Raw genomic sequence first — 24477 nt, forward strand, 5'->3', positions numbered from 1 at the left:
GGAGAGGAAGGGACCAGGAGGGTGGCTGGAGAAGAAGGAGGAAGAGGAAAAAGAGAAGGAGGAGGATGGGGAGGAGATGCACCTCTGCAGCCTTGCTTCAAGGGTGGCCTCGCTTTCTGTAGCATCACAGAGGGGAAGGGCAAATTTAAAGCACTGCTGATAGCCATGTTGGCTGGTACAACTTTTTATAGTACTTTGGTAGATAGGTCAAAATTAACCCAGCGCTCCCCACTGCAGGAGTTTATCAGACAGAAGCAGGAGCCCAAGGCCACAGGATATTAATACCATGATGTTCTCCGCGGCCTTGTTGGAATTATTGTGAAATTGGTAGCAGCCTAAATGTCCAAAAGCAAAGGGACAGTAAAGAGGGAACAGAGACGGGGAAGTTAATCCCATGTTATATAATGTGATGCAGATATTAAAAAAAAAAAAAAGCTGAATCTCTCCGTGTTGGCATGGAAAGATGTGCATGAGAGAAAGTGAGTTGCTGAACAATAGGTATAGTGTGGCCCATTTTTCTGGGAAAACAGTATGAGATCTGTAGATTGGGTGGTAGACAAAGGTCTGGAAGGATGGTCCCTGTTTAGTTAATGGCAGTTACTTCTGGCAATGAGACTGAAGATGGATTAGAAGAGAAGCTTTCATTTTTATTCCACATTCTTCTGTACACTGGCCTTTTTCACTACGGTTTATGCAACACCGTCATGGCGGAGTTTAAAGATTGGTTCTGGGAACACAGGGGAGGAGGAGCCTGGTGGACTGAAGCAGGGCAGCTCAGGAAAGGGGCAGGACCCAGGGCTTGGCCCCGATTTGCTCTGTGCACTCTGGCCAGCCTGGGCCCTTCTTCGGACAGAGGCCAAGTCTTTGCCCGTGTGCGTGTGTCGGTGGAGGTGGGGAGTGGGGCACGCAGGGCTCCTCCAGGGCACACTAGGATGATTGAGAAGTTGCTGATGTCCCAGTGAAAAGGCAGTGGAGGAGGCAGCGTGAGAGTCAGACCCTATGCAGCAGGCAGGGACTCTCCATCTGGACAGCTTGGGGTCAACCAGGAGCAAGCCTTCCTTCTGTGCGAGCCGGGCAGGGCTGAGCCCTGGTTCCTGAGCCTAGGGCTGTAGAGGGCAGCGAGGAGCACAGGGCTCAGCTCAACCGTGGTTCTCCTCCCAGGATGGTTCCCCTGAGCAGAGCTCAGCACAAGAGCTTGCCGGAGAGTCAAGCAATGAGGCTGGCTCCGGACAGAGGGAACCGTCCATCTTCAGGTGTCCAGGGAAGTGCCAACTTCAGAGGCAGGCGGTGCTGCCCCTGGAAGGGCCAGAGGGGACAGTTGTGGGACACAAGCCCTTTCCATGGTCTGTCCTCTGGGCACTCTGGGATTGGGGTGGGATTCAGCTGATGGAGTCAGGGAAGGCCGTGTGGGACATCAGCACTGGGGCCGAGCCTGGGGGGCAGGGTGGGAGGCACTTCAGAGAATGGAAATGTGACAGTGTTGACAGGGACCTCAGAGACCCTCCCTGTGAGGTAGGACACCTGCCATCCTCACCAGCCCATGTGACGCTCGGGGAGCTGGAGTCGCTCACCCAAGGTCACACAACTTGAATTGTGCAGTAGCTCTTAAAGTTCAGAGGGTCCCCTGGGCAGGGCCCGTCTAGAAGCCAGTGGGGACAGCCAGGCGTCATGATTCAGGGCCAGGGTTAATTAGTAACCAGAAGGCCCTGCAGCCACCTCCCAGCTGATTTGGGAGCCAAGCGAGTGGGTGACAGGTCGCTCCTGACTGGGAAGGTTGTCCTGCACGTCAGTGCTGGGTTTTGGTTCAGAGGGACCATGCAGAGAGGCAGGAAGGCAGAGCTGTTCCCTGGGTTGCTCCCCAGGGCCTGAGCTGGGACCCAGAGTTTTCAGGTGAGAGGCTCAGGCATGAGCAGGACCCCTGCCTGCCGGCCTGTTGGGCTGCCACACTGCCTTCCTTTCTGGCTACCAGTCTCCTCCGTTTCCTTCCTAGTACCCTCTTCCCTAATTCCCTTCCTTCCTTCTTCCTTCCTAAGCGTTCCTGCTTCCCTCTCTCCCTCCCTCCCTTCCTGACTTCTTTCCCTCCTTCCCATCCTTCCTTCTTAGTTACCACTCTGCCTCCTGAGCCACCTAATCTCCTTTCCTCCTAACTAAGCCATTCACACCCTCTCTTTCTTCCCACTAACTTCATTCCTTCCTTTTCTAAATTTCTAACCTCTTCCTGAAATTCCAGGCCTTTGGAGTCAGACTGCCTGGGTTCAAATCCGAGTTGTATTGTTTATTAGCTCGGTGTCTTGATTAAGCCACTTCACCTCTCTGTGCCTCAGTTTTTTCCCCCTTAAAGCAGGTATAATGATGGCTTCTAACCCCTGGTGCTATGGAGCAAAATAAGACCAAGCTGGCACTTGGTTGCTCTGTCATTGGTATGTCATTGGTGTGAGCTAGGCAGGCAGGCATGTAAATGAGTAAATTACAGTAGGGTGAAGACCGGTGATACAGCAGCAGCGGACACAGAGAAGGGGACATGAGTTTATGGAATCGGGGGCAGGAAGTGGTCTAGCAAGGCTTCTGGGGAAAGCAAATGAGGACAGATGCAAAGAGCTAGCTGAGCAGACCAGAATGGTCAGGTCAGTGCTCCAAGGAGAGGGAACTGTGAAACCCCAACCCCTGCTGCATCCAGCAGGCCCAGGGAGGTATGAGCAGGTCTGGGTCGTGATGGGGCAGAGACATGCACGCCTAGACTGGGGCAATCAGGAGGAGGGTCAGGATTCTGGGCTCAGGGAGGAACCTGAACCACATCCTGGGAGTTCACAGGGATCTCTGTAGGGTCTGAATAATAGAAGGTATTGATGCCCAGCCTTTGGCCAGAAGATCAGAAGATAATGATACAGGCCAAAAAGAAGCATAGGAGCTGCAAGCTTCTCAGGTGTAGGAGTCCCAGCCGAGGTGATGGGAATATGGTGGTGGGCAATGCACATGTCAAAGTTCTCCCCAGGCCTTAGTACCTAAGTATTAAGTGAACATTAACACCTTGAGACATTTTACACAAAGGTATAAAGATAAAAATTAGTCTAACCCACTGTCACCTTGGGTCATAACTGTCCAGCCCTTTTTGGTGACTATGCACAAATGTATATGTGCATGGATGTCTTAATTTTCTTATAAAGATGGTATCCCTGGTACATCTACCATTTTGAAATGTCCTTTTTTTTTTTTTTTTGCTTGACATTATATCCCACATATAGTCCCATTCTGATTTACAAAACCTTATTAATCATTTTTCAATTGGGCAATTTTCCATTTTATATATGTACTATCACTGATCTTATCAACTCATTCCTGATTCATTAGTCAAATATGTACTGAGCACCAATCATATTCTAAGTCTTTAGGTGCTGGGGATTCAATAGTGAACAAGAAAAGTCTTTGCCCTCGTGAAGCCAATGTTCTAGTTTAAGACAGAAAATAAAGAGTTGATAAAGTGCCAGAGTGGTATGTGTTACAAAGTAAGACACAAAGCGGAAAAAGTGGACAGGGAGTGGGCAGGAGTGGTGTTGCACAGTGATCAACCATCCTGCTCTGCCTCGGGACCGAGAGTCTCACATCCCAGGAAACCCTCGGTCCCAGACAAACCAGATCAGTCAGTCACTCAGAATCAGAAAAGGCCTCTCTGAGAGGTGACATTCGAGCAGAGACCTCTGTAATGTTCATGGAAGCCAGCCATGCAGAAGTCTGGGGAAGAGCATTCTAGACCAAGGGGAAAGCAAGTGCCAGGAGCAGGAGGCTAGAGGGCACCCTGTGTGTTTGAGCGACAGCAAAAATGCCAGAGAGGTTGGAGTGTAGCAAGAGGGAGAGCACAGGGACTGAGGTGGAGACGGTGACAGGGGTCAGGTCACACGAAATCTTGCAGACCGTGGTAGACTTTGGATTTTAATCCTAGATGTGATAGGAAGCAACTGGAGTTTTTGAGCAGCCAGGTAACATGATCCGACTTCCTGAGTGGAGGAACACTGTAGAGGGTTATGATAAAAATCAGCAGACAGTAGGGAAGCTATCGCAATAACCCATGCAAGTGGGGACAGTGGCTCAGGCAGGGACATTGTAGCAGCACTGGTGAGTAGCAGTGCTTTCTGGATTCAATTTGAAATCTCATGGGATTTCATGGTGGACTAGAGGTGGGTGAAGGTGCCATGTTTCTAGATTGAATTCCAAGTTGCTAGCTTGAACTTTTCAGCGTGGGGTAGAGAGACGACTGAGGGAGGAATGGGCTTTTTGGACTTTTGGACTCGTTATGAGTGAGGAGCTCCCAGGCACCCAACCAGTGAACTGCCGAGGGAGTGGTTAGATATATAAACCCGGATTTAGTGCAGGACAGAGTCAGAACTAGGGAGGCAGGGTTGGCAATTGTCGAGCATTACTGGTACTTAAAGCCATGGACCCACTGTGATTGGCTCGGAAACAAGTGTAGATCAGGGTGTGAGGACTGAACCCTGGCACAGGCCCAGAAGTTAGTGACAAAAGAAGAGGCAGATCCAGCAGAAGAGATGGAGAAAGAGCAGTTGGTGAGGTGGAAGGAGAACCAGGAGCCCCAGGAGCCAAGCAGGAAGGAGGTGGGGGAGGGGGGGTGAGCAACGGAGCGAGCTGGGGCCAAGCAATGGATCGCTGGCTCGGGAACGCGGGAGTCACAGGCCCACGGTCCTGGTGGGGTGCTGGGGTTGAAGCCTCTTCGGAATGGGTTCCAGAGAGAAAAGGAGAAGGAGTGGAAACTGAGTCCAGACAGCTTTTTCAAGGAGTTTAACTCAAAGGGGGGACAGAGAAGTGGAACCGTACCTGCAGAGAGATGTAAGGTCAAGAGAGGGAGCCTCACAGCCAGCCAGTGTCCTTGGTCCGAAGTGCGCCAAGTGGGGCATTTCAGGGATGATTACCGTCACTATTATTCTCCTGTTCTAAGCAGTGCTGCTGAATAAAGGCCCCATCAGGGTCTTGTTATTGAAAAGAAATGTCCTTGTTCTGGGTATGTGTTTTGTCAACATGACATCCTGCCCATCTGTGTGTTGGTTCAACATTTCTATTTTGTTGAAGATGGAAGGCTCTGATTTTGTTCACTTGGGTTTGTTCTGCTGCCACCCCCAAGTCTCCTGCTCTTCGGAGCCAAGAGAGAACTCCTGAGGCCACTGGGCTCAGGTCCCTCCCTGGCCAACCCTCCTAGCCCCAGCCCCCACGGATCCCCCCACTGTGGTGAATTGCAGAGGTCTAAGTGTGGCATATGGTAGCCATACAGAAAGTTCCAGAAAGGCAAGGACTGTGTCAGGGCCTTTCAATTCATTCATTCCCCAGAACACCCCTCACGAGCTCCTGGGGAGAGGAAGGGACCCTGGGAGTACCTAATTATTGCACCATGCAGCCAGGCCTTCATGAGCCAGGGTGCTGGCCGGGACCTTGACTCCTGCCACTTACACAGTTGGAGAGCTGTGGGCTCACCAGTCCTGCCCTGGAGACAGTGGGCCAGAGCCCTGGAGAGGTCAGCAAGGAAGAGCCCCAAGGGCCAAGTGCTCAGCAGTCAAGGACTAGGGCTGGCTGGACTGAGCCGGACACCTGTGCCCTGAAACACCTGTAGATTCTTGGAAAACAAAGTGCTCTCGGCTGCTACAGTTGAAGTCTCTGGAACCTTATGGTGGTCTGTCTACACCAGGCCTGGGTAGGACCTAGAGAGCAAGCCCCCACACACATACACACACTGAAGTACACCAATATTAACAGACACACAACAACCTATATCTACACATGTGGTTACACATTTATTAACAGACACCTATACTCATCTGCAGACACACATGTAGACACCCACACGCAGGCTCACACGAATGCATGTAACACGTGAACATATATAAAGATACACACTGGCACGTTGACTCAGTACACAGAAGCCCATCTGTACGCACAGTGAGAACAGTTACAGACGCATAGACACACTGACAAGATTAAATACACGGGGGACACCTGGGTGGCTCAGCAGTTGAGCGTCTGTCTGCCTTCAGCTCAGGGCGTGATCCTGGGACCGAGCCTCCTTGTGGGGAGCCCGCTTCTCCCTCTGTCTATGTCTCTGCCTCTCTCTCTGTGTCTCTCATGAATAAATAAATAAAATCTTAAAAAAAAAAAAAGATTAAATACATGGTCACACTGAGGCACACAAATAAGCAGAATACACGCAGTTGTCTGCACATGGACTCACACACTGACACAAAAGCCTTGCCATGTGGGGACGCGCTGCTATAACAGACAAACACACAGAAGCTCATCTGTGCACGCAACACCTGTACACACAACGCCCCCCACACAGCCTGAGCCACACACATTTGCACACATCCTGACACGCCCCAAGCGTCAGCAGGGCATTCCTGCAGCTGTCGCCCACCCCCTTCCACTCACCCCCAGGGGCAGGCGATGTCCCCGAGGGAACAGAGGTCTCTGGTCCCGTCTTAAGCTCTGCTGGGTCCCCGTGACATCACCGGCCCCCCTAGCTGCTACTGCTGCTGCTGCTGCTGCTGCTGCTGCTGCTGCTGCTGTGAGTTCTGAGCTGGGTGCTGGGGCCGGGCCGGCACCAGGCACAGACACTTCGGCCCTTGTTGGGAGAACAGAGAGAGGCTCTCTTGTCCGCGGCCTGACCCTCCGGCTCCAACTGCTGGTTCTTTCAGTGGCCTCTCCTCAGGCTGCGCAGGTACGTGGGGCTGGGGGGCCAGGGCCTGGCGAAGGGGTCTGCAGGGTCAGCCCGCAAGGGGGTGTGGCAGGCTGTGGGCCCTCTGGGGGCCACAGACCATGGGCACTGCCTGAAGCCAGGCTGCACTTCCTCCTCAGGCAGTTCTGCAGCTCATTCTCTCAGGACGCCACAGGCCTGGGCCTCTTGGAGCAGCCGGGGATGGGGGATTCCCTCCTTTTCCCTGTGTCACTTTGCCAGCACCTGAGAAGGCCATGGGGTGGTTGCTCTAGGATCCTCCCTTGGAAAGATGGGTGGTTTTTACCCCGAGAGGCGAGGCTGCAGCCCAGGCTCCACAGCAGGTCAAGGCTGCGGTCTTGGAATGTACGGTAACCACAGCCTCCATGAGCAACTGGCTTACTGGGTTCTTAGGTGGGATCTCAGTTCTTAGCCTTGGCCTTCCAAGCAGGAGTGTGCTGTAGGTATCCTGAGCCAGGGCCTGGACACACCAGCCTCCTTCACCCTGCAGGCCAGGAGCAGGAGAGACACTGTGCTCCTTGCTGCGTAGACCAGCTGGTCACACTTTTTTACTGTTGGATCTCACACAGACACTAGCCAGGCTTGGGTCATCTCTTCATGGCTCTGACCCAAGGCTTCAGGGCAGCTGCCATTCCAGGAGCATTAAGTGGAAGTCCTTGTGGCGGGGAGATAATAGTCAGTACAACACGGATCCCAGCTCAGGGCTATCCACAGGAATTCAAGGTTGCAATATGCCTGTCTGGGAGCCTGTGGAGCCCAACCTCCCAGCCCTGGACCTCCCGAGCTGCCCTGGCTCACAGGGGTTTTGCTGTCCTGGCTGTCCCCAACCCTTGAAAAGATTCAACCTGGGAGGGATACTCCTGGCCATGCTGGCTGGTTCTCTCTTGAGATGTTTGATTAGAGAGGTTGGGTCCAAGGTGTGCCAGTTCTTGTCCCATGCAGGGGTCACTGGCCTTGGGTAGGAGATGTGCAGACCGTGGCAGGTGCATGGGGTTGGGGGGGGGGCAGAGAGTGCAGGAGTGTGTCTAAAGCCCTTCCTTCCCCAACAGCAGCTCTCTCGTGACTGGTCCCCCTTGTGTCCCTACAGCTCACCTGATCACTGTTACAGAATGGACTCTAGCCAGGCAGGGACCCCTAGCCCTCAGGTGAGTGGGTCTCCTTCCCCCACCCACCACCAGGGGGCTCACTTCCTCCACCAGGGGAAATCTGGAAGCACAGGCCAGCCTGGTGGGCCCACCTAGAACAGGACTTGAGGGCGGACAGGGATAGGGGTGACCCTGAGCTCATGGAAGTGGGCCATTGGGCCGTTTGTAGGGTAAACAGGGCACAGAGTTGGGCAAGAACTTCAAGAAAATGGGGTGTTAGGAGAAGCAGATGAGACAGTGGATGGTTGGGTAGGTTGGTAGACAGGTGGAAGGAAGGAAGGAGGAAGCAGACAGGCTAGTAGAGAAAGGAGCAGGACCCAGGCCAGGGGATAGGGGGCTGCCGAGGATCCTAACACACATTACTGCTGATCTTTACTAACTTTTCTGTAAATGTCTTTAGCCCTCAAGGGCCAATGGGAACATCAACCTGGGACCTTCAGCCAACCCAAAGTGAGTTCTGGTCTCTCACACAACTTCCCTCCCTGGCTCCCCTCATACCTGGCTCCCCTCTCCTTAGAAATAAAATCCAAGTTCTCTGCTCTCTGCCACCTAGGACCCAGGACGGTCTCCCAACTTTATCTCCCACTAATTCCTCCCCCCTTTACTCATGCTGAGCCACATGCCTGAAATGCTCCTCCAAAGTCTGCATTGTTAGTGTTCCCCACGCTTCAGGCCCTTCTCAGGCTTGGGGGCCAGATCTCTTGCCTTCTTATGCAATTGTGTCTTGTCTTCTCCCCAAGTTGCCCGTTGGTTACTCAACTGTGGATCCCCAGGGGCAGGGGCCTGTCCTACAAGCCCTCTTGGCTGGGAGAACATGGCATGCTTCAGTGGTGGTGAGGAGGCTTGTTTCTTGGAAAGCTCCCTCTCTTCCCCAGCTTCAAAGTTAAACAGAAGCCTGGATTTGATCTCGGGAGCCAGGTTTCTCAAGTTCACAAATGCTGACCTGTGTTCTTACCCCTTCCCTGCAGTGCCCGGCCCACCGACTTTGACTTCCTGAAAGTCATTGGCAAAGGGAGCTACGGGAAGGTGAGTGACACAGTGAGGTTGGGAGGTCTGGATCTTCCCTTCTCTGGCCTCCTCTACCCCTTGCCTGTCACTGGCATGTGCAAAGTGGGATCTCACAACCTGTGAAACCATGAATGCAGGGCAGAGCTAGGGGCTGATTGAGAAATCCGAACCTCAGAGGAGTTGTCCCCTATGGGGCCTTGCATTTGTGCTTCTGCTCAGGTCCTACTGGCCAAACGCAAGTCTGATGGGATGTTCTACGCAGTGAAGGTGCTGCAGAAAAAGTCGATCTTAAAGAAGAAAGAGGTACCAGAGTTTATGCTCAGGCATTTCCCCTCTTGCTTCTCGACACCAGCCTAAGGTGGTTTCCCAACTCTGAAGGACCCCTGGAGCCAGGTGTCACAGTGGTCATAGCAGAAAGCCAGGGGCAGCTCACCATAGCTGAGCCTTCTCAAAGAAACTGGGCCAACCAGCTCACCCATTGGGCCTTTGGGAGGGCCCCATCCCAGCCTTCTGCCTTCCCCTGGAAAATTCAGGATTCTGTGGCAGATAAACCCTCTGCCCTTTCTAGCTGCCAGCCTCCCTTGTCTGTGTGGTGTTGGAGGAACACTTCATACTCTCCAAAGGCCCCTCAAGCCACAGCCATGCTGGAGTTCTAGATTCTTCAGCTGACTTGAGTCTCTTTAATTCCAACCCCCTGGGGGGGGGAGGGTGGGATAGAGCAGGTCCTGAGAGAGAAATGAATATCAATCAGAGGACTCAGGCTAGGGAATTAATGTTAACAAGGACATCATGAGGGAAGATAGGGAACGTCTTTATGAAGGAGGTGGCGTGGCAGCTGGCCTTGAATGTAGGGCATCCAGTCAGGAAATTCAGTATGAACAAAAGCACGAATGTAGCTCCTTTTATGCAGTAATCACATATGCTTTTCTTATCACTCCGGGGGTTTCTAACAGAGGTTCCTGACCTGGGGGCCAGAGCTGAATCTCCATGGCTGGGGATGAGGCTGACCATTCACTGTCCTAGCCACTGGGCAAGGAGCCTGGCTCTGAGGGCAATAAGGAGACACAGTGGGTATTTGGGCAGGGGCACAAGAAGGTCCTGAACAAGGCACAGCCCCCACAAGTGAGGCCATGTGGGCTGTGCCAGGGTAAAAGGGGCTGTCGCAGGTTGTGATGTGGGCCCCTGCCTATGACTCCACAGCAGAACCACATCATGGCCGAGCGCAGTGTGCTGCTGAAGAACGTACAGCACCCCTTCCTTGTGGGCCTGCGTTACTCCTTCCAGACGCCTGAGAAGCTCTACTTCGTTCTCGACTATGTCAACGGGGGAGAGGTGGGTGGATCCATAGGGAGGCTCCCCTGAACTGGCTCTTCCATGCCCATTGTGTGCCAGGTTCTGGATTGATCGCACCTCATCCTCAAACAGACCCATTTTGTAGCTGAAACACCAAGGCTCAGGAGGTAACTCACTTGCTTGAGGCCATCCAGCCTGTACCTGACAGAGCCAAGATTTGAATACAAGTCCATTTGGCTCCCGGCCACAACATTTCTTGACTGCCCCCATGCAAAGCTGCCCAGACTCACTTCAGTGCACGTGGGCAAGGTCAGTATTAGTGGAGCTCTGCAGTCAAGATTTCCAATGCTCCCATTTTATACCATTGGGTAGGGATGATGGGTCCCTGTGGTAGAGACCTGAGGCCTCCCGCTGACTAGAAGCACAAGGGGGATAAGCTGGGTCCCACTCTGGAATTCACTCTGTCTCTCTGGGCAAGTGACCACAGATTGAACTCATGTGACCTCGTGACATTTGGCCTGATGCCAAGAGGGGAGTTTTTGCTCTGGATCCCTAAGTCCCCTGGTAGAGGTAAAGGCCTTCCCAAGGACAAGAAAATAGACCAAAACAATTGGCCCACTGGCAGATCAAGGCTGGGCTCGGTTTGACAACTATGAGCATCTTATTGCCCAGGTGGGCAAAACACACCGTTGAATGACCGGGGTTCAAATGGCAGCTCTGCCAGTTATGAGCTATATGGCCTTGGGCAAGTCACCTGGCCCCTCCCAGTTTCTTCTTAGGTGAAACTTATCATATTTGATACCTTAGAGGTAGTCATGAGGATTAAATGATATAAGAGATATGAAAGGGTCTGCTTCGAGCCTGGAACCCAGTAGCTGCTCAACCCATGCAAATCAATCTCTCCTGCTAACACTTTGGACACCCACAACTGCTCTGTAGGGTGTGGGACAGCATTCCCCCCCACCCCCCCGTTTTTTTAAAGTAGGCTCCACACCTAGCACAGAGTTCAATGTGGGGCTTGAACTCACAATCCCAAGATCAAGGCTTGAGCTAAGATCAAGAGTCAGAGACTTAAAAAAAAAAAAAAAAAAAAAAAGAGAGGCTTAACCGCCTGAGCTCCCCAGGTACCCCAAGCATGATCTTTCCATCTGAGTACACTGCAGCTCAGAGAGGGGGTGACTTGGCCAGCTGCCCCATATCCTGCACTCCGGGAGCTGGAGTGCCCCACCTTGAGACCCTCTCTTATACACCTCCCCCCTTCCAGCTGTTCTTCCACCTGCAGCGGGAGCGCCGGTTCCTGGAGCCCCGGGCCCGGTTCTACGCTGCTGAGGTGGCCAGCGCCATCGGCTACCTGCACTCCCTCAACGTCATTTACAGGTGAGGCCCACCTGTGGCTCAGAGCCAGGCCTGGCCCTTTGCCACAAATGCCAGGGGTTGTGCAGACCTCTAGGTCCTGGTGAACTTGGTCCTTCGTCTGAGGAGGACAGCCCAGCAGTGGGAGCAGAGTGGGAGCTTCCTTTCTGGGATCGAGCGCCCATTCTCCCTGGGCTCTCCCTCTACATTTCTGTGAGCCTCCATGAATAGTCCTCCTGCCAGGACCCCGGGTTCTCGCTCTTCTCACTAAGTGGCTGAGACAGCACAGTGGTCTTTTCTCTTGTTTTCTGCAGAGACCTAAAACCAGAGAACATTCTCTTGGACTGCCAGGTTGGTGTATGTGTATGCATGGCTGCACGTATGTGCTATGTGCTTATGAGTGTGAGTGTGTAAGCATTGTACATGCATGCATATGAGTAGGGATGCATTCAAATATGCGTGTGCCCATGTGCCCATGCACACACATGTAAATGTATATCATGTGCCCATGTGTGTGCATGTGTGTGTATACGAGGTCTGTGGGGGAGGGGTGGAGGCAAGTGGACGCTCTTGGACTTTGTAGTCTCTCCATGTCTTACACTGGGTTCCCTGGAAACAGATGGGGTGTTGAGTGCAGATGGTTATTGGGGAATACTCTTAAAAGATCCAGTTTAAGGGGGTGAGGAGGCAGGATTCGGCAGAGGAGGGAGCCCACCTGCATCGCGGTTGCAAATGAGGAGGCCTCAGCTGATCTTCCAGGGATGAGGAGGGCTCAAGCTGGGATGACTCTTCAGAACTGTTCCAAATTGAGGCAAGGAAGTGAGGCTTTTGTGCCCTCGCATTGACCTGTCCTTGGTCGTGGATTGCCCCTTGGGAGGGGCATAATTTTGAGTGAGGGTAATGTCCCAGAAGTGGGGGGATGGACATGACAGCTCCTAAAGAGGGGATCTGAGCAGAGCCCCACTGTATCCACTCACTCCACGACCTCTACCAGCCACCCTCCTGCTCAGCTGCCACGAGATATGGTGCTTTCTAAAATATCAGCCCTCTGTCAAGGGAGCCATCACCACCAGGGCACTCCAGCAAGGACATTCATGGAGCTGCCACTGTTGTAGGGCATGGGTCTGAGTCTGTGATAAGCTGGGGGGGGGGGCAGACAGTGGAATGCCCTCTCCCCACCTTGTCATTTGTTCTGCTCCTGGCTTCCCATCTAGGAGCTAGAGGTCTCTTAAGTGGAGCCTATAGCCTGTGCCAAAGGCCTAAGGCTCCACAGATGCTGCCCTGGAGTGTGGCATCTGGGCTTTGGGGTTAGCCCTGGCCATACCTTTAGCTTAGACCACCCTCCAGCCCCCGCCCACCCTCCTCTGCAGGGACACGTGGTACTGACGGACTTTGGCCTCTGCAAGGAGGGTGTAGAGCCTGAGGAGACCACATCCACGTTCTGTGGCACCCCTGAGGTAAGCCAAACCTTGTAGGAGAGGTCAGAGGTCAGGCCATGAGTGGTTGAGCTTCACCTCCTGCTTAGAGCCAACCCCTTACACCAGTGTCGGGGAGGCTCACTCCGGTCCCCCAAGCCCGTGCCCTGAGCTGGCTGTGCACTCTACCTTGGTTTTCTCATCTGTGTAATGGGGGCAGCAGCTCTGGGGGCTGGTGCCAGCCAGCAGCTGGTAAAGCTCTGCAGCAATGCAATCCTATAGAAATAGAAATAGTCATTCCGACCATATATTCAATGTAAAATTTCCCAGCAGCCACATATAAAAAGTGAAAAGAGGGACATCTGGGTAGCTCACTGGTTGAGCAATTGCCTTCAGCTCAGGGCATGATCCCAGGCCCGGGGATGGAGTCCCACATCGGGCTCCCTGTGAGGAAACTGCTTCTCCCTCTATGTCTCCACCTCTCTCTCTCTCTCTCTCTGTCTCTCATGAATAAATAAATAAAATCTTAAAAAAAAAAAGTAAAAGGAAACAGGTGGAATGCATTTTAGTAATATATTTTAACTATCCCAATATATACAAATATTGTCATTTCTTTTTTTTTAAGATTTTTTATTTTATTTATTCATGAGAGACAGAGAGAAAGAGAGAGAGAGAGAGAGAGAGAGGCAGAGACACAGGCAGAGGGAGAAGCAGGCCCCATGCAGGGAGCCCGATGTGGGGACTCGATCCTGAGGCTCCAGGATCACACCCCTGGCTGAAGGTGGCGCTAAACTGCTGAGCCACCTGGGCTGCCCAAAATATTGTCATTTCAACATACAATCAATATAAAATTATTGAGATAGTTTAGTCTTTTTTTCTAATTAAGTCTTTGAAATCCAGAGCATATTTTATACTTATAATTCACCTCAGCTGAGATCAATCTCACTTCAAGTGTTCTATAGACACCTGTGATGAGTGGCTGCCGTATTGGACAGCCTGCCCTACAGGGTGAAGTTCATGTGCAACAGAAGGGGTTGGCCTGACAGTTAAGATGAGGGCTTGCAAGTGTAAAACACTGGTTCACTCCCCTCTTCCAGTTGCCAAGAGCCTGGAGGGCTAAAATGTGTGGGTCTCAGCAGTAATTCATACATGTCTCTGTGTCCTTCCAAGACCTCCCTGTAGCCTTGTGGTTAAAACCTTTCCTTGGACTCCCACCAGTGTCGACTCTTGGACCTTGGACTCAAAGGGTTCCCAGTTCACAGATATCTGGGTGGGGGCTGGGAGGCAGAGGTTGCAGGACTGGGAAGCTGCTCCTGATCTGGCTTAAGACAGGACTTTTAGCTGCTCTCTTCTCCATACATTTGAAAATCTGGATCTCAGATCTCAGCTGGGGCTCCTCCATCTGATTTTGGGATGGACAGGTGATCTCTCTGAGCAGGAGCCATTGTCTATGTCTGTGAATGGCAGGGTGTCCGCTGGACAGAGCTGGTGTCCCAAAACCTGACAGCCCAGCCATCCCTTCCTTGGGCATTGCCGGGGGCGAGGAGTGGGGCATATGACACTCTGGATTATGTAGGAGACATATGTCCCCAACATGTCAGCTCTTCAATAACTCAGCTCCTGTCATGCCAGGAAGCACAGACAAGAGTACCCATGGCTGCTCCCATTGCTCCAGGCCTACACACATATTACAATCACATAGGTTAGCGCATAGACTTAATATAGCCCCCAGGGAGGGATCCTGCAACCCCATTTTATGGGGGAGGAAATCAAGGTCCTGGAAGGTCATATGAGCCCTACATAGGGCTCAGGTCTAGGTAACTTCCTGCCCTTCTTCAGACCTACAGAGTCTCTCAAAATGACTACTTTCCTCAGTGGCAGAGATGCCAGACTCAGGGGTCGCCAAGCCATTGGGTTTGGCAGAAGCACAGGTCTGCCTCAGGTCCTCTTTTTGTTGGAAGGCACAGCTCTGTGGCATGCATTCATGTGTCATTATGAACTCAGGTGTCACTGTCTTTCCTGATTCCTGATTCCCTATCCATTTCTGTTACTGAGCTTTCCAGTACAAGTATGTGCCACATTTGCTTTCACTTCACCATTAGTCTCCCCAGTACACTGTGAGTACTCAGAGGGCTTTCCTGTTCCCAGGATACCAATTGGATGCTTTTGTCCAAATTAGATAAAGGTACTCCCTTGGGCACATTAAGTAGAAAAAGTTACTCTATTAAACATGAATAAAGTTGCCAGATATAGCCCTATACTAGGGTTATGGCTTGGTGAGTTGATCACAGCCAGGCTTGCATCTCCCTATATCCTTTTGGCTGGTACTTTTTTTTGTTGTTGTTTTAAGATTTCATTTGTTTATTCACGAGAGAGAGAGAAAGAGAGAGAGAGAGAGAGGCAGAGACACAGGCAGAGGGAGAAGCAGGCTCCATGCAGGGAGCCCGACGTGGGACTCCATCCCAGGTCTCCAGGATCACACCCTGGGCTGCAGGTGGCGCTAAACTGCTATACCGCCAGGGCTGCCCTGGCTGGTACTTTTGTATGGTGCACAACATATACAACTGTACAAGGCAGTCCTGCTTGATCTCCCCCTATGTCCCCAGCACATTGGCAAAGGGTCATGCACAGAGCAGGCCTTTACAAATGGATGCTGATTGAACATATGCACAGCCAAGTGAATATCACAGCAGAATAAACCCCTGGTGATCTTTTCTTCTGAGTGCCCTGTTTATAAATGGGAAGACTGAGGCTGAGTGTCTTTCAGATAAGTGTGTTTCTCCACAACAGTACTTGGCCCCAGAAGTGCTTCGTAAAGAGCCTTATGATCGGGCGGTGGACTGGTGGTGCTTGGGGGCAGTTCTCTACGAGATGCTGCAAGGCCTGGTGAGTGGGGTGTGGCCATCTGCAAGGGACATGTGGCTCTAGGAAGAGATGGGGGTGGATCTCTCCCTTGTGTGGCCTCCTCAGACTCCTCAAGGAACTGAATGAGCCATTTCTCTACCCCAAGCTCAAAAAGATGATGTGAGGATTATGTATATTTTTAAAATAATGTTAGTTCAGCTTTACAACACACCATCTCATATGTTACTCCTCTGACACCTAGAAATGGCTTTTGGAGGCTACCACTATGGGGAATGGAGTTGTTCTTATTTACTGAGAGGGAAACTGATGCCCAGAAAGGCCTCAGTGCTGGTAGTCCTGGGCTGCCTGCTGAGTCAGAGGTTTGTTAGACTCACCGCAGCATAGGTGTTGCTCTGGGGTGGCTTTGCCAACAGAGTGTGGGGGGTATGAGAGAACAGGCTCTGTGGAGTCAGGAAAAAGAAAAGCCAGAGGAAGAGGTGGGATGAAGAGCCTCAGGAAAGAGTGGGCTCTGGGCATGGTTTGCGGCCTGGTTCTCTTCCTGGCCATGTGGCTTAATCCCTCTGAGCCTTGTCTTATCCAACAAATTACTGCCCGTCTTTGAGGACAACTGGGAGGCTGGGCTAGAATGGTGACGGGAAAAGTGTTTACTTTGTAAAGTGATGAGTTGGTGCCCAAGCTGGGTTAAGAGGGGTGGGAGAGGGGATGCTCCTGGGAGGTCCCTTCTCAGCCTTCCCAGCAGCCCTCTCCCGGGTGCCGGAAGCCAAGGTCTCTGTCTCTCTCCAGTCTGCAGTGTGAACCATTGCACAAGATGCCGTCTGGCCGAATCTTCCATTACCTGGCTTTGCTCCCAAGTCTCCCTGAGACCTTTCTCCCTTTAGCATGAATGAGCCTCCAGCTTCTCTCTCTCTCTCTCATCAGCCACCATTCTACAGCCAAGACGTGTCCCAGATGTATGAGAACATTCTGTACCAGCCACTACAGATCCCCGGGGGCCAGACTGTGGCTGCCTGCGACCTCCTGCAAGGCCTTCTCCACAAGGACCAGAGGCAGCGGCTGGGCTCCAAATCAGACTTTGTAGGTGAACTGGCAGTGGAGCCCTGGTCCCTGATGGGGGCACTCTGCTTCCTGCAGCCGTAGCTTAGGGATACACAGTGATGTGTATCCCCCTGCCCTCTAAAACCAGGCATTGCTGGCTCCTTTACTTAGAAATTCGCAGCTGCTACTGCTTAATTACTGCCTTCAATCTAATTCTTTTATTCGACCAATATTTACTGAGCAAGGCACTGAGCTGGGTTCTAGCAATTCAATGCACTGGGTCTTTGTCCTTATTAAGTTGATTGGGGGAGGACAGTCAACAAACATTATGGTATATAATTTTTGCAGGTATCAAGAAATAAGTGAACAATGAGCCAAAATAGACAATAATGGGAGGGAGTCAATTTACAGTGGTGTGGTGAGGGAGGTCCGCTCTGAGGAGATGACAATGCGGGGGCACAGCATGTGCAAAAGCCCTGCGGCAGGAATAAGAAGAGTGGTACATTTTGGCAGATTTTGAGCAGGGATGTGGCAAGACCCAATTTCAGTCTGAAGAAGTTCCTCTGGTTTCTGTGCAGAGAGAGGACTGGACTTGTTTTTTGCCAGCACCAGGTTGGGCATTTGGGACATAAGAGATGAATAATTCGCTGTCCATTCCTGTAATGAGTTCATGATTTTATAAAAATTAAAGTAGCACTTGAAAAATAATCTTACATTCACTATTTACATTTGAATTTATAAAAGGAAGACCGTAATACGTTTCTCCCTGGAAGTTAGCTTTCTCTTCTTGTAGAGTGGCTGTGATGTACAGACTATGAGACAGACTACCTAGGTTCAGATCCTTCCTCCACCTTACTAGTCCTTCCTAGTTGTAGAAATTTGGGCAAATTGTATAACCTCTGTAAGCTTCAGTATGTCCTCTGTAATAATAGCACCTGGCTCACAGCTGCCATAAAGATCACATGAATTAATATATGCAAAACACTTAGGCCAGTGCCTGGCACATAGTAAGTGCTTTTTAAGTGCTTGTGCCTACAGCCCCGCATGCCAGAAACCATGAAGTATAACAACATTTGGCACATCCAATGCATCCCTGGCCAGCTTAAAGAGGGGAACTTTCATGAACACTAGTCCCCTTCTAAAAAAAAAAAAAAAAAAAAAAAGACTAATCCCCTTCTTCCAAGTGGAAATTTGCATCTCAAAAACGTATGTATGGTTTTTCAAATAAGATATACATTCCTATAGATCAAAATTCAAGGGATATTAAGAAAAAGTTCCTCTAGTCACTCAGATCCTTAATGTAGAGGCAACCAGTGTTATCCATTTCTTGGATACTCAAGATATTTTGGATCTGGCTTTTCAACAAGCGCTCAGGACATGGAGGGTGGTGGTTATGATGTAGGGAGCTAGGGAATAATTCCTTGCAAAACACAGATAGAGGGTCCTGCTGGAATAGGAGGAACTTGATGCTGACATTGGCTTAGATTAGGAAAGAAGTAGTGAATCAGGCCCAGGGCTGAGTCCTAAATTTTGGGTCTCCAGGAACCTATAGCTCTTCTTGGAGGTTTACTTCCCTTATCTTCCTTATTGAGTTGATGTGGTCTATTTCTCTGGTTTGAATTCCAGAAGAATTAAGATGCACTGAGGCAGGTGGGTGGGGTGGGGAGATCCCCTGGGAACCTCAAAGGCAGGTTCTGCTATCTTCTTCACTGGTATGCCACCAAAGTGTCCCATGGTGTTGGTAAAGAATGGGCGCTCAGTAAATAGTTGAGGAATAAATGAATGCTATGGGGAAGAAGGGCTTGGGTTCTAGGTGATGGAGAAGGGAAGAGCCCTGGCTGTAGAACAGCTCTTTGTTCCAAGAAACCAGCTGGGAGTACTTTCCTAGTAAAGGTTTGAGAGCTTGACAGCCAGTTGGCAGTACAGTTGGAGCTCGCAGACATTGGGGTCAGGGGGTGAAGAGGTGGGGAGGAGTGTTATGAGAGGGCTCCTTGTGATCAGCACCTTCTTCCAACAGCTTGAGATAAAGAACCATGTATTCTTCAGCCCCATAAACTGGGATGATTTGTACCACAAGAGGCTGACTCCACCCTTCAACCCAAACGTGGTAAGATGTCACTCACTGTGTACCAGATTCTGGATTTCTGGGGCTGGTGGAAGCTTGGAGGGGATCTGGGCCAACTCTCTTTCTACAGGTGGGAAAACCAAGGGCCACATGGTAAGCTGGAGGCAGAATGGGGTCTAGATCCCAGAAGTCCTGACTGCCAGTCCAGCTCTGTGTGATGAGCCATGCTGCCGGCCACCCCCTTCATTTTTAGCACCAATAACCCTTATTGCAGAGTCCTTTACACTCTTTAAAGCACTCCCTGGGGACACCTGGCTGGCTCAGGCAGTGGAGCAGGAGACTCTTGATCTCAGAGTTTTATTTATTTTTAAAGATTTTATTTATTCATGAAAAACACAGAGAGAGGCAGAGACATAGGCAGAGGGAGAAGCAGGCTCCATGCAGGGATCCTGACGTGGGACTTGATTCTGAGACTCCAGGATCACACCCTGGGCCGAAGGCAGGTGCTAAACCACTGAGCCACCCAGGGATCCCCTATAAGTATCATTTTAAATGGCTATATAATATTTCAATCCTCTGTGTCAGTGACATAATTTATTCAATCATGCTCCTAATGGTGCACTTTAGGTTATTACCGTTCTTTCTTTATCATAAAAGTACTAATGAACACCTTTAAATGTGTATCTTTGCCCAGAGTTCTGATTATTTCCTTAAGATGGATCCCAGGTAGGGAATTACCAGATCTAAGAATGTGAGCATTTTTAGTTTAGTTTTTTTTTTTTTCAACTTTAAGTACTCTCCACACCCAGTGTGGGACTTGAACTCAAGACCCTGGGGTCAAGAGTCCCCCCCCCCCCCCCCCCCCCGCCACGGACTGAGCCAGCCAGGCACTCCCTAGGCTCTTGATTCCTGCCTTAACTGTGTGGTGGGGAGTAAAATCAATTTCCTGCCAGCAGGGTCTGCTGGAGATTTTTCATCTTCCTCTCTGCAACCTGTGCAGTTGTTACTGTTTGTAACTGCAAATTTTTTAGGTAAAAAATGGCATCTCATATAGTCTTCTATTTCTTCTATGGTGAAGGTGGTTAGTGTTTAATAAGTGGTGTTAATGAGTGCTAATATTAATTAGCAGTGGGAGTATATGCATGAAAGGAGCCCCCTTTGAAGCAGACATTAGAGGTACTTTCACCAACCTGCAGAGTGGCAGTGTCAAGCTGCTCCCATCCATGTAGTCTGCACATCTCAACACTGCCAATATTTGCTATTTACACCTTGACTTTTGCCAATTACCTGCTTGTGGACCCATCTTGGAGCACCAGATTCTTGACAATACTTGTCAGATAGGATACACTCAGTCCAGGTAGCTGAAAAGTGTCTTTCTCTGGGGGTGTAAAAAAGACCCTGAGGATAATATTGAATGTACACCCTTGAGGAGAGAATAATACAAAAAATACTAGACAGTGAGGTAATAGAATGAAGTGAGTGGACTTTAAAGTCAGACACACTGGGGGTAGGGACGCCTGGGTGGCTCAGTGGTTGAGCATGTGCCTTTGGCTTGGGGTATGATCCTGAGATCTGGGATTGAGCCGGCTTCTCCCTCTGCCTATGTCTCTCTCTCTCTCTCTCTCTCTCTCTCTCTTTCTCTGTCTCTCATGAATAAATAAATAAATCTTAAAAAAAAAAGACATACTTGGGGTAGATTCCTGGTTCTGCCACCTACCACTGTGAGATCTTGCATAAGTATCTTTAGCATCAATATCATTTGTCTTGTCTAGGACCACACAAATAACAAGAGCCAGGGCCAGGATCTAGATACTATGGTCTTAGAATTCTGAACCCTGAGCTGGGACCACTATGCTCTGTGACCTTTTTGAGAAGCTAGAAACCATGGTCTGTTTGGTTACATAACATAAGACTTGCATACTCAAGCTGATAAGCAGATGCTTCCATTTGCTCATCTGCTTACTTCAGAAAACCCAGGTGGCCTAGTATTCTCCAGAGACTGTGCCTTCTTCACAAAGAGGCTGATTCTGTTAGCTTGTGGTACATAACAACACTCCCCCCACCCCTGCCCCAAACTGGGTGGCTTAAAAACAATTCTGTATTTCACCCCAGTTCTATGGGTCAGTTGGGCGAGGTTTTTGGCCTGGGCCAGGCCAGCTGGTCTCTGCTGGGTTCTCTCATGTCAGTGGTATAGAACTGCCTCACTCAGATGTCTGGCAGTTGGCCAGCAGCCAGGGCAACTGGGTTCTCCTCCTGGGGCCTCTCATACTCCAGCAGGCTTGCCTGGCCACATGGTGGCCTAGGGTTCCAAGCGCAGGAGGAGACAACCACCCACAATGTGTGTTTTTCAAGCCTTTGTTTTGCTTCACATCTGGTAACGTCCCATTGTCCTAAACAAGTCAGATGGCTAAAGCATAGTAAAGGTATGGAGAGAGATTCTACCTCTCGATGGCCAAGGGAGGATTTGTGACCATTTTTACAACCTCACACACAGGTCTTCCTCCAAAACTTCAAAACCGTGAAAGCAGCCAGCCAGTTACCCTATTTTACCCTATTTTATCTTCTTCATAAGGAATCAACACCCCGGATTGCCTATTTGTCTAATTATCAGTCCTCTCACCCTTTGCATAATTTAGGCTGCTTGAAAGCGGGACTCACTCTATTTTGTTCTCCTTTATTCCCAGTGCCATGAACAGTAGGCATTCAGTAAAATGTAAAATGTATGTTGACTAGGCTTGCTTGATGGTTGGCATGGTGCAGGCAGGGTGCCAGAAGGTTAGATATGTGTTTAGTGGGCCACATGGAATAAAATGACTACTGTAAACACATGCGCAAGTGGCAGCCAAAGGCAGGTGCCCACGAGGCACTTGGAGGGGAGGCCTGACACCCCTCTCAGGATTTGTGGGGTCTTCCAGTAGCTCTGACCCCCCTTCCCATGTTTCCATCTCACCGTTGGTCTCTATTCACAGGCAGGACCTGCTGACTTGAAACACTTTGACCCAGAGTTCACCCAGGAAGCTGTTTCAAAGTCCATTGGCTGCACTCCTGACACTGTGGCCGGGAGCTCTGGCACCTCAAGTGCATTCCTGGGATTTTCCTACGCACCAGAGGACGAGGCCATCTTGGACTACTAGAAGAGAAGCACTCGTGTAACTGCTGAAGACAGCTGGTATCCCTAAAGAATTACCTTCCTTACCCTCTGCTGCTAGTAACAGAGACTCAAAGTAACAATGGCTTAATAAGGTTGCATATATTTTTCCAGTACATAAAGGAAGAATGTTGTTAGGTGGTCCAAGGCTGGTTCGACAGGTCTTCAGATAATCAGAGGCTTTCTATATCTCTGCTCTGCCATCCTTGGCAATTGGTTTCCAATATTAGGATTGCTGCATTGCCACAAAGTGGTTACTGGAGCTCTAGCCACTGCTTCTGTGTCCTGGGCGAGGAAAAAGGACACAAGGAGGACAGAGCAAAGTAGCACCTTTACAGAGCTTCCCCAGAAGCCCCCACCAGTGGCTTCTGCTTGTTAGCCACCCTCCCTACCTGCGATGGAGGGTGGGATATGTGGTTTATTAGCTGAACACATGACTACCCCTAAAAACGTGGGCTCTATATTAAAGGAGAAGGGGGAAAATGTTGGGTAGGCAACCAGCATTTCTCTCCCAAAGGACCTCTTGGTGTTTAGATTTTTATCTTAATGTGTAAAATGAGAGATGTAATAAGCCTATAGGCTATTCACCCAACATGCTCTTCTTTTTCTCTGTTGATGGTATCTTTCTTTGTTGTGGGTGGTATTGGGCATTTGTTATTAGGTTTGTTTGCCCGGCATCTGAACCCTTTCCTATGACCAGAGGATCTCCTAGCTCATGAGGCCTTAATGAGGGGTAGTAATTACCTCTACTTACAGTAGCTGAAAATGCTAGATACTGACTTTCCCAGTATCCTCTGCTGCTAGGGTCAGGCATGTGGCCCAGGGATGCACCTGTACCAGATTCTGACTCAAGAAAGGGACTAGAAGCTTTCATGTGGTAGCTGTGTAACAGTACCCACAAAACCAAGTAGGTTGGATCATGTGGCCTTATTTCAATGGCAAAGTGGTCTTTTTTTTCTAAAGATTTTATTTATTTATTCATGAGACACACACAGAGAGAGGCACAGACATAGGCAGAGGGAGAAGCAGACTTCCTGTAGGGAGCCTAATGCAGAACTCGATCCCAGGACCCCAGGATCACGCCCTGAGCTGAAGGCAGATACTCAACCACTGAGCCACCTAGGCATCCCAAAGTGTTTTTTTTCCCCCCAAAAAATCTGTGGTTCATTAGCTACTTCATGGCAGGCTTGTGGCTTTTGGCTTGTGGACAAGGAGAGAACTTTAACAGTGTGTGCTGACAATTTGATTGCCTTTTCCTCTTAACCCCACTCTTTCTCTTCCATTTTTTTTTTCTCAGCTCCCTGCCCCAGGAGTAATGGGGGATGAAGCTGGAAGACCATGGAAGACACACCAGTGGCACTAATACTGACCAACTGGAGATCCAAGCTGGGTCAGGAAGAGTTACTGTTACGCTTTGGCATGTGCTGAGAACTTTCAAAAAAACAAAACAAAACAAAACAAAACACTCTTCTTTGGTTTCCATCACAACAGCATCTGTTAACTGACAAATATGGAACATGATGAAGGAGAGGCCCAAATCCCCCCAAATTCCCAAAGCAAAAAGCGAGAGTGTAATTGTCAGAAACATGATAGTACTGTCAAAAGTACACAACCCACTATGGGTTGTGAAACACCCAATGATTCTATTGTTCTAAGACTAAAGTCACAAAATTTTCACCAGGATAGAAAATAAAAATGAAGAAGAACTATGATATTGATCATACTTCATCTATGTTTATTAAGCATGTTCTGATCTTTACATGCATTATCTACAATCCTCACAATAAATCAGCATTTAGAAATTATTAACCTCACTTTACAGATAAGAAACATTCATTCTGAGAGATTAAGCAACTTGCCCAAGGTCACCCAGCTGGTTCAAGGCACAGCCGGGAATTGAACTTATTAGCTGCTGATTTTAAAACCGGTGCTCTTCTACAGGCTCCAGTAGTGGAAAACGTGCTCTGAGCAGATAGATGCTCCTTTCATTTTCTAGCAAACACTGACCCTACATCAGGCAGAAGAACTCCAGACCTGTCCAAACCCTCAAGTGGCACAGCCCACGCCCTCTGCAATGGGAACACATCATTTCCATTTTTAGTGATTTTAGGCCAAAATACAGCATCCTCTCGAAGAGAGTTCTCACCCCCCTTCTCCACTTTTCAGCTTTGCAGTGACAGGAGTTGTGTACAGGTAGCAAGAGTTGTATGTTTCAAGCTCCTGAAACTCCTACTACCGTGTCCGTGTTGAAGATTGGAACAAAGAGAAGTGTGAACCCGCGCTGCCGGATGTGTGTGCTCCTGGGTTTGCAGGGGGCGAGGGAATGGCACTGCGGTCCGCAGGCTCTGAGCGCAGGCAGGGCGCTCCCCTGGAGCGAAGGGAGGCCTGTTTGTGGGTACCAGCGCCCGGCTCTTCATTTT

General features: G+C 50.1%; 1 protein-coding gene across 6 annotated transcripts; it reads left to right on the forward strand.

Annotated features, from left to right (window-relative positions):
- The first annotated feature begins 1715 nt into the window (after positions 1-1715).
- SGK2 (serum/glucocorticoid regulated kinase 2) lies at positions 1716-23769 on the forward strand. Of its 6 annotated transcripts, none has more exons than XM_072801099.1 (15): positions 1716-1890; positions 6433-6715; positions 7818-7875; positions 8276-8325; positions 8844-8901; positions 9103-9186; positions 10087-10215; positions 11441-11553; positions 11844-11880; positions 12900-12986; positions 15735-15830; positions 16728-16883; positions 18862-18951; positions 21879-22078; positions 23355-23769. In XM_072801099.1, exons 3-14 carry the CDS (start codon positions 7840-7842, stop codon positions 22041-22043), a joined length of 1101 nt encoding a protein of 366 aa, XP_072657200.1. In that variant the 5' UTR covers positions 1716-1890; positions 6433-6715; positions 7818-7839; the 3' UTR covers positions 22044-22078; positions 23355-23769. The 6 variants fall into 6 exon arrangements, with proteins under 6 accessions (XP_072657200.1, XP_072657196.1, XP_072657197.1 ...); XM_072801095.1 differs by having other exon boundaries at positions 1717-1890; positions 10084-10215; XM_072801096.1 differs by having other exon boundaries at positions 1717-1890; positions 6482-6715; positions 10084-10215.
- Positions 23770-24477: the final 708 nt, after the last annotated feature.

Source organism: Canis lupus, chromosome 26 (assembly GCF_048164855.1).
Source record: "Canis lupus baileyi chromosome 26, mCanLup2.hap1, whole genome shotgun sequence".
NCBI classification, from domain to species: Eukaryota; Metazoa; Chordata; class Mammalia; order Carnivora; family Canidae; genus Canis; species Canis lupus.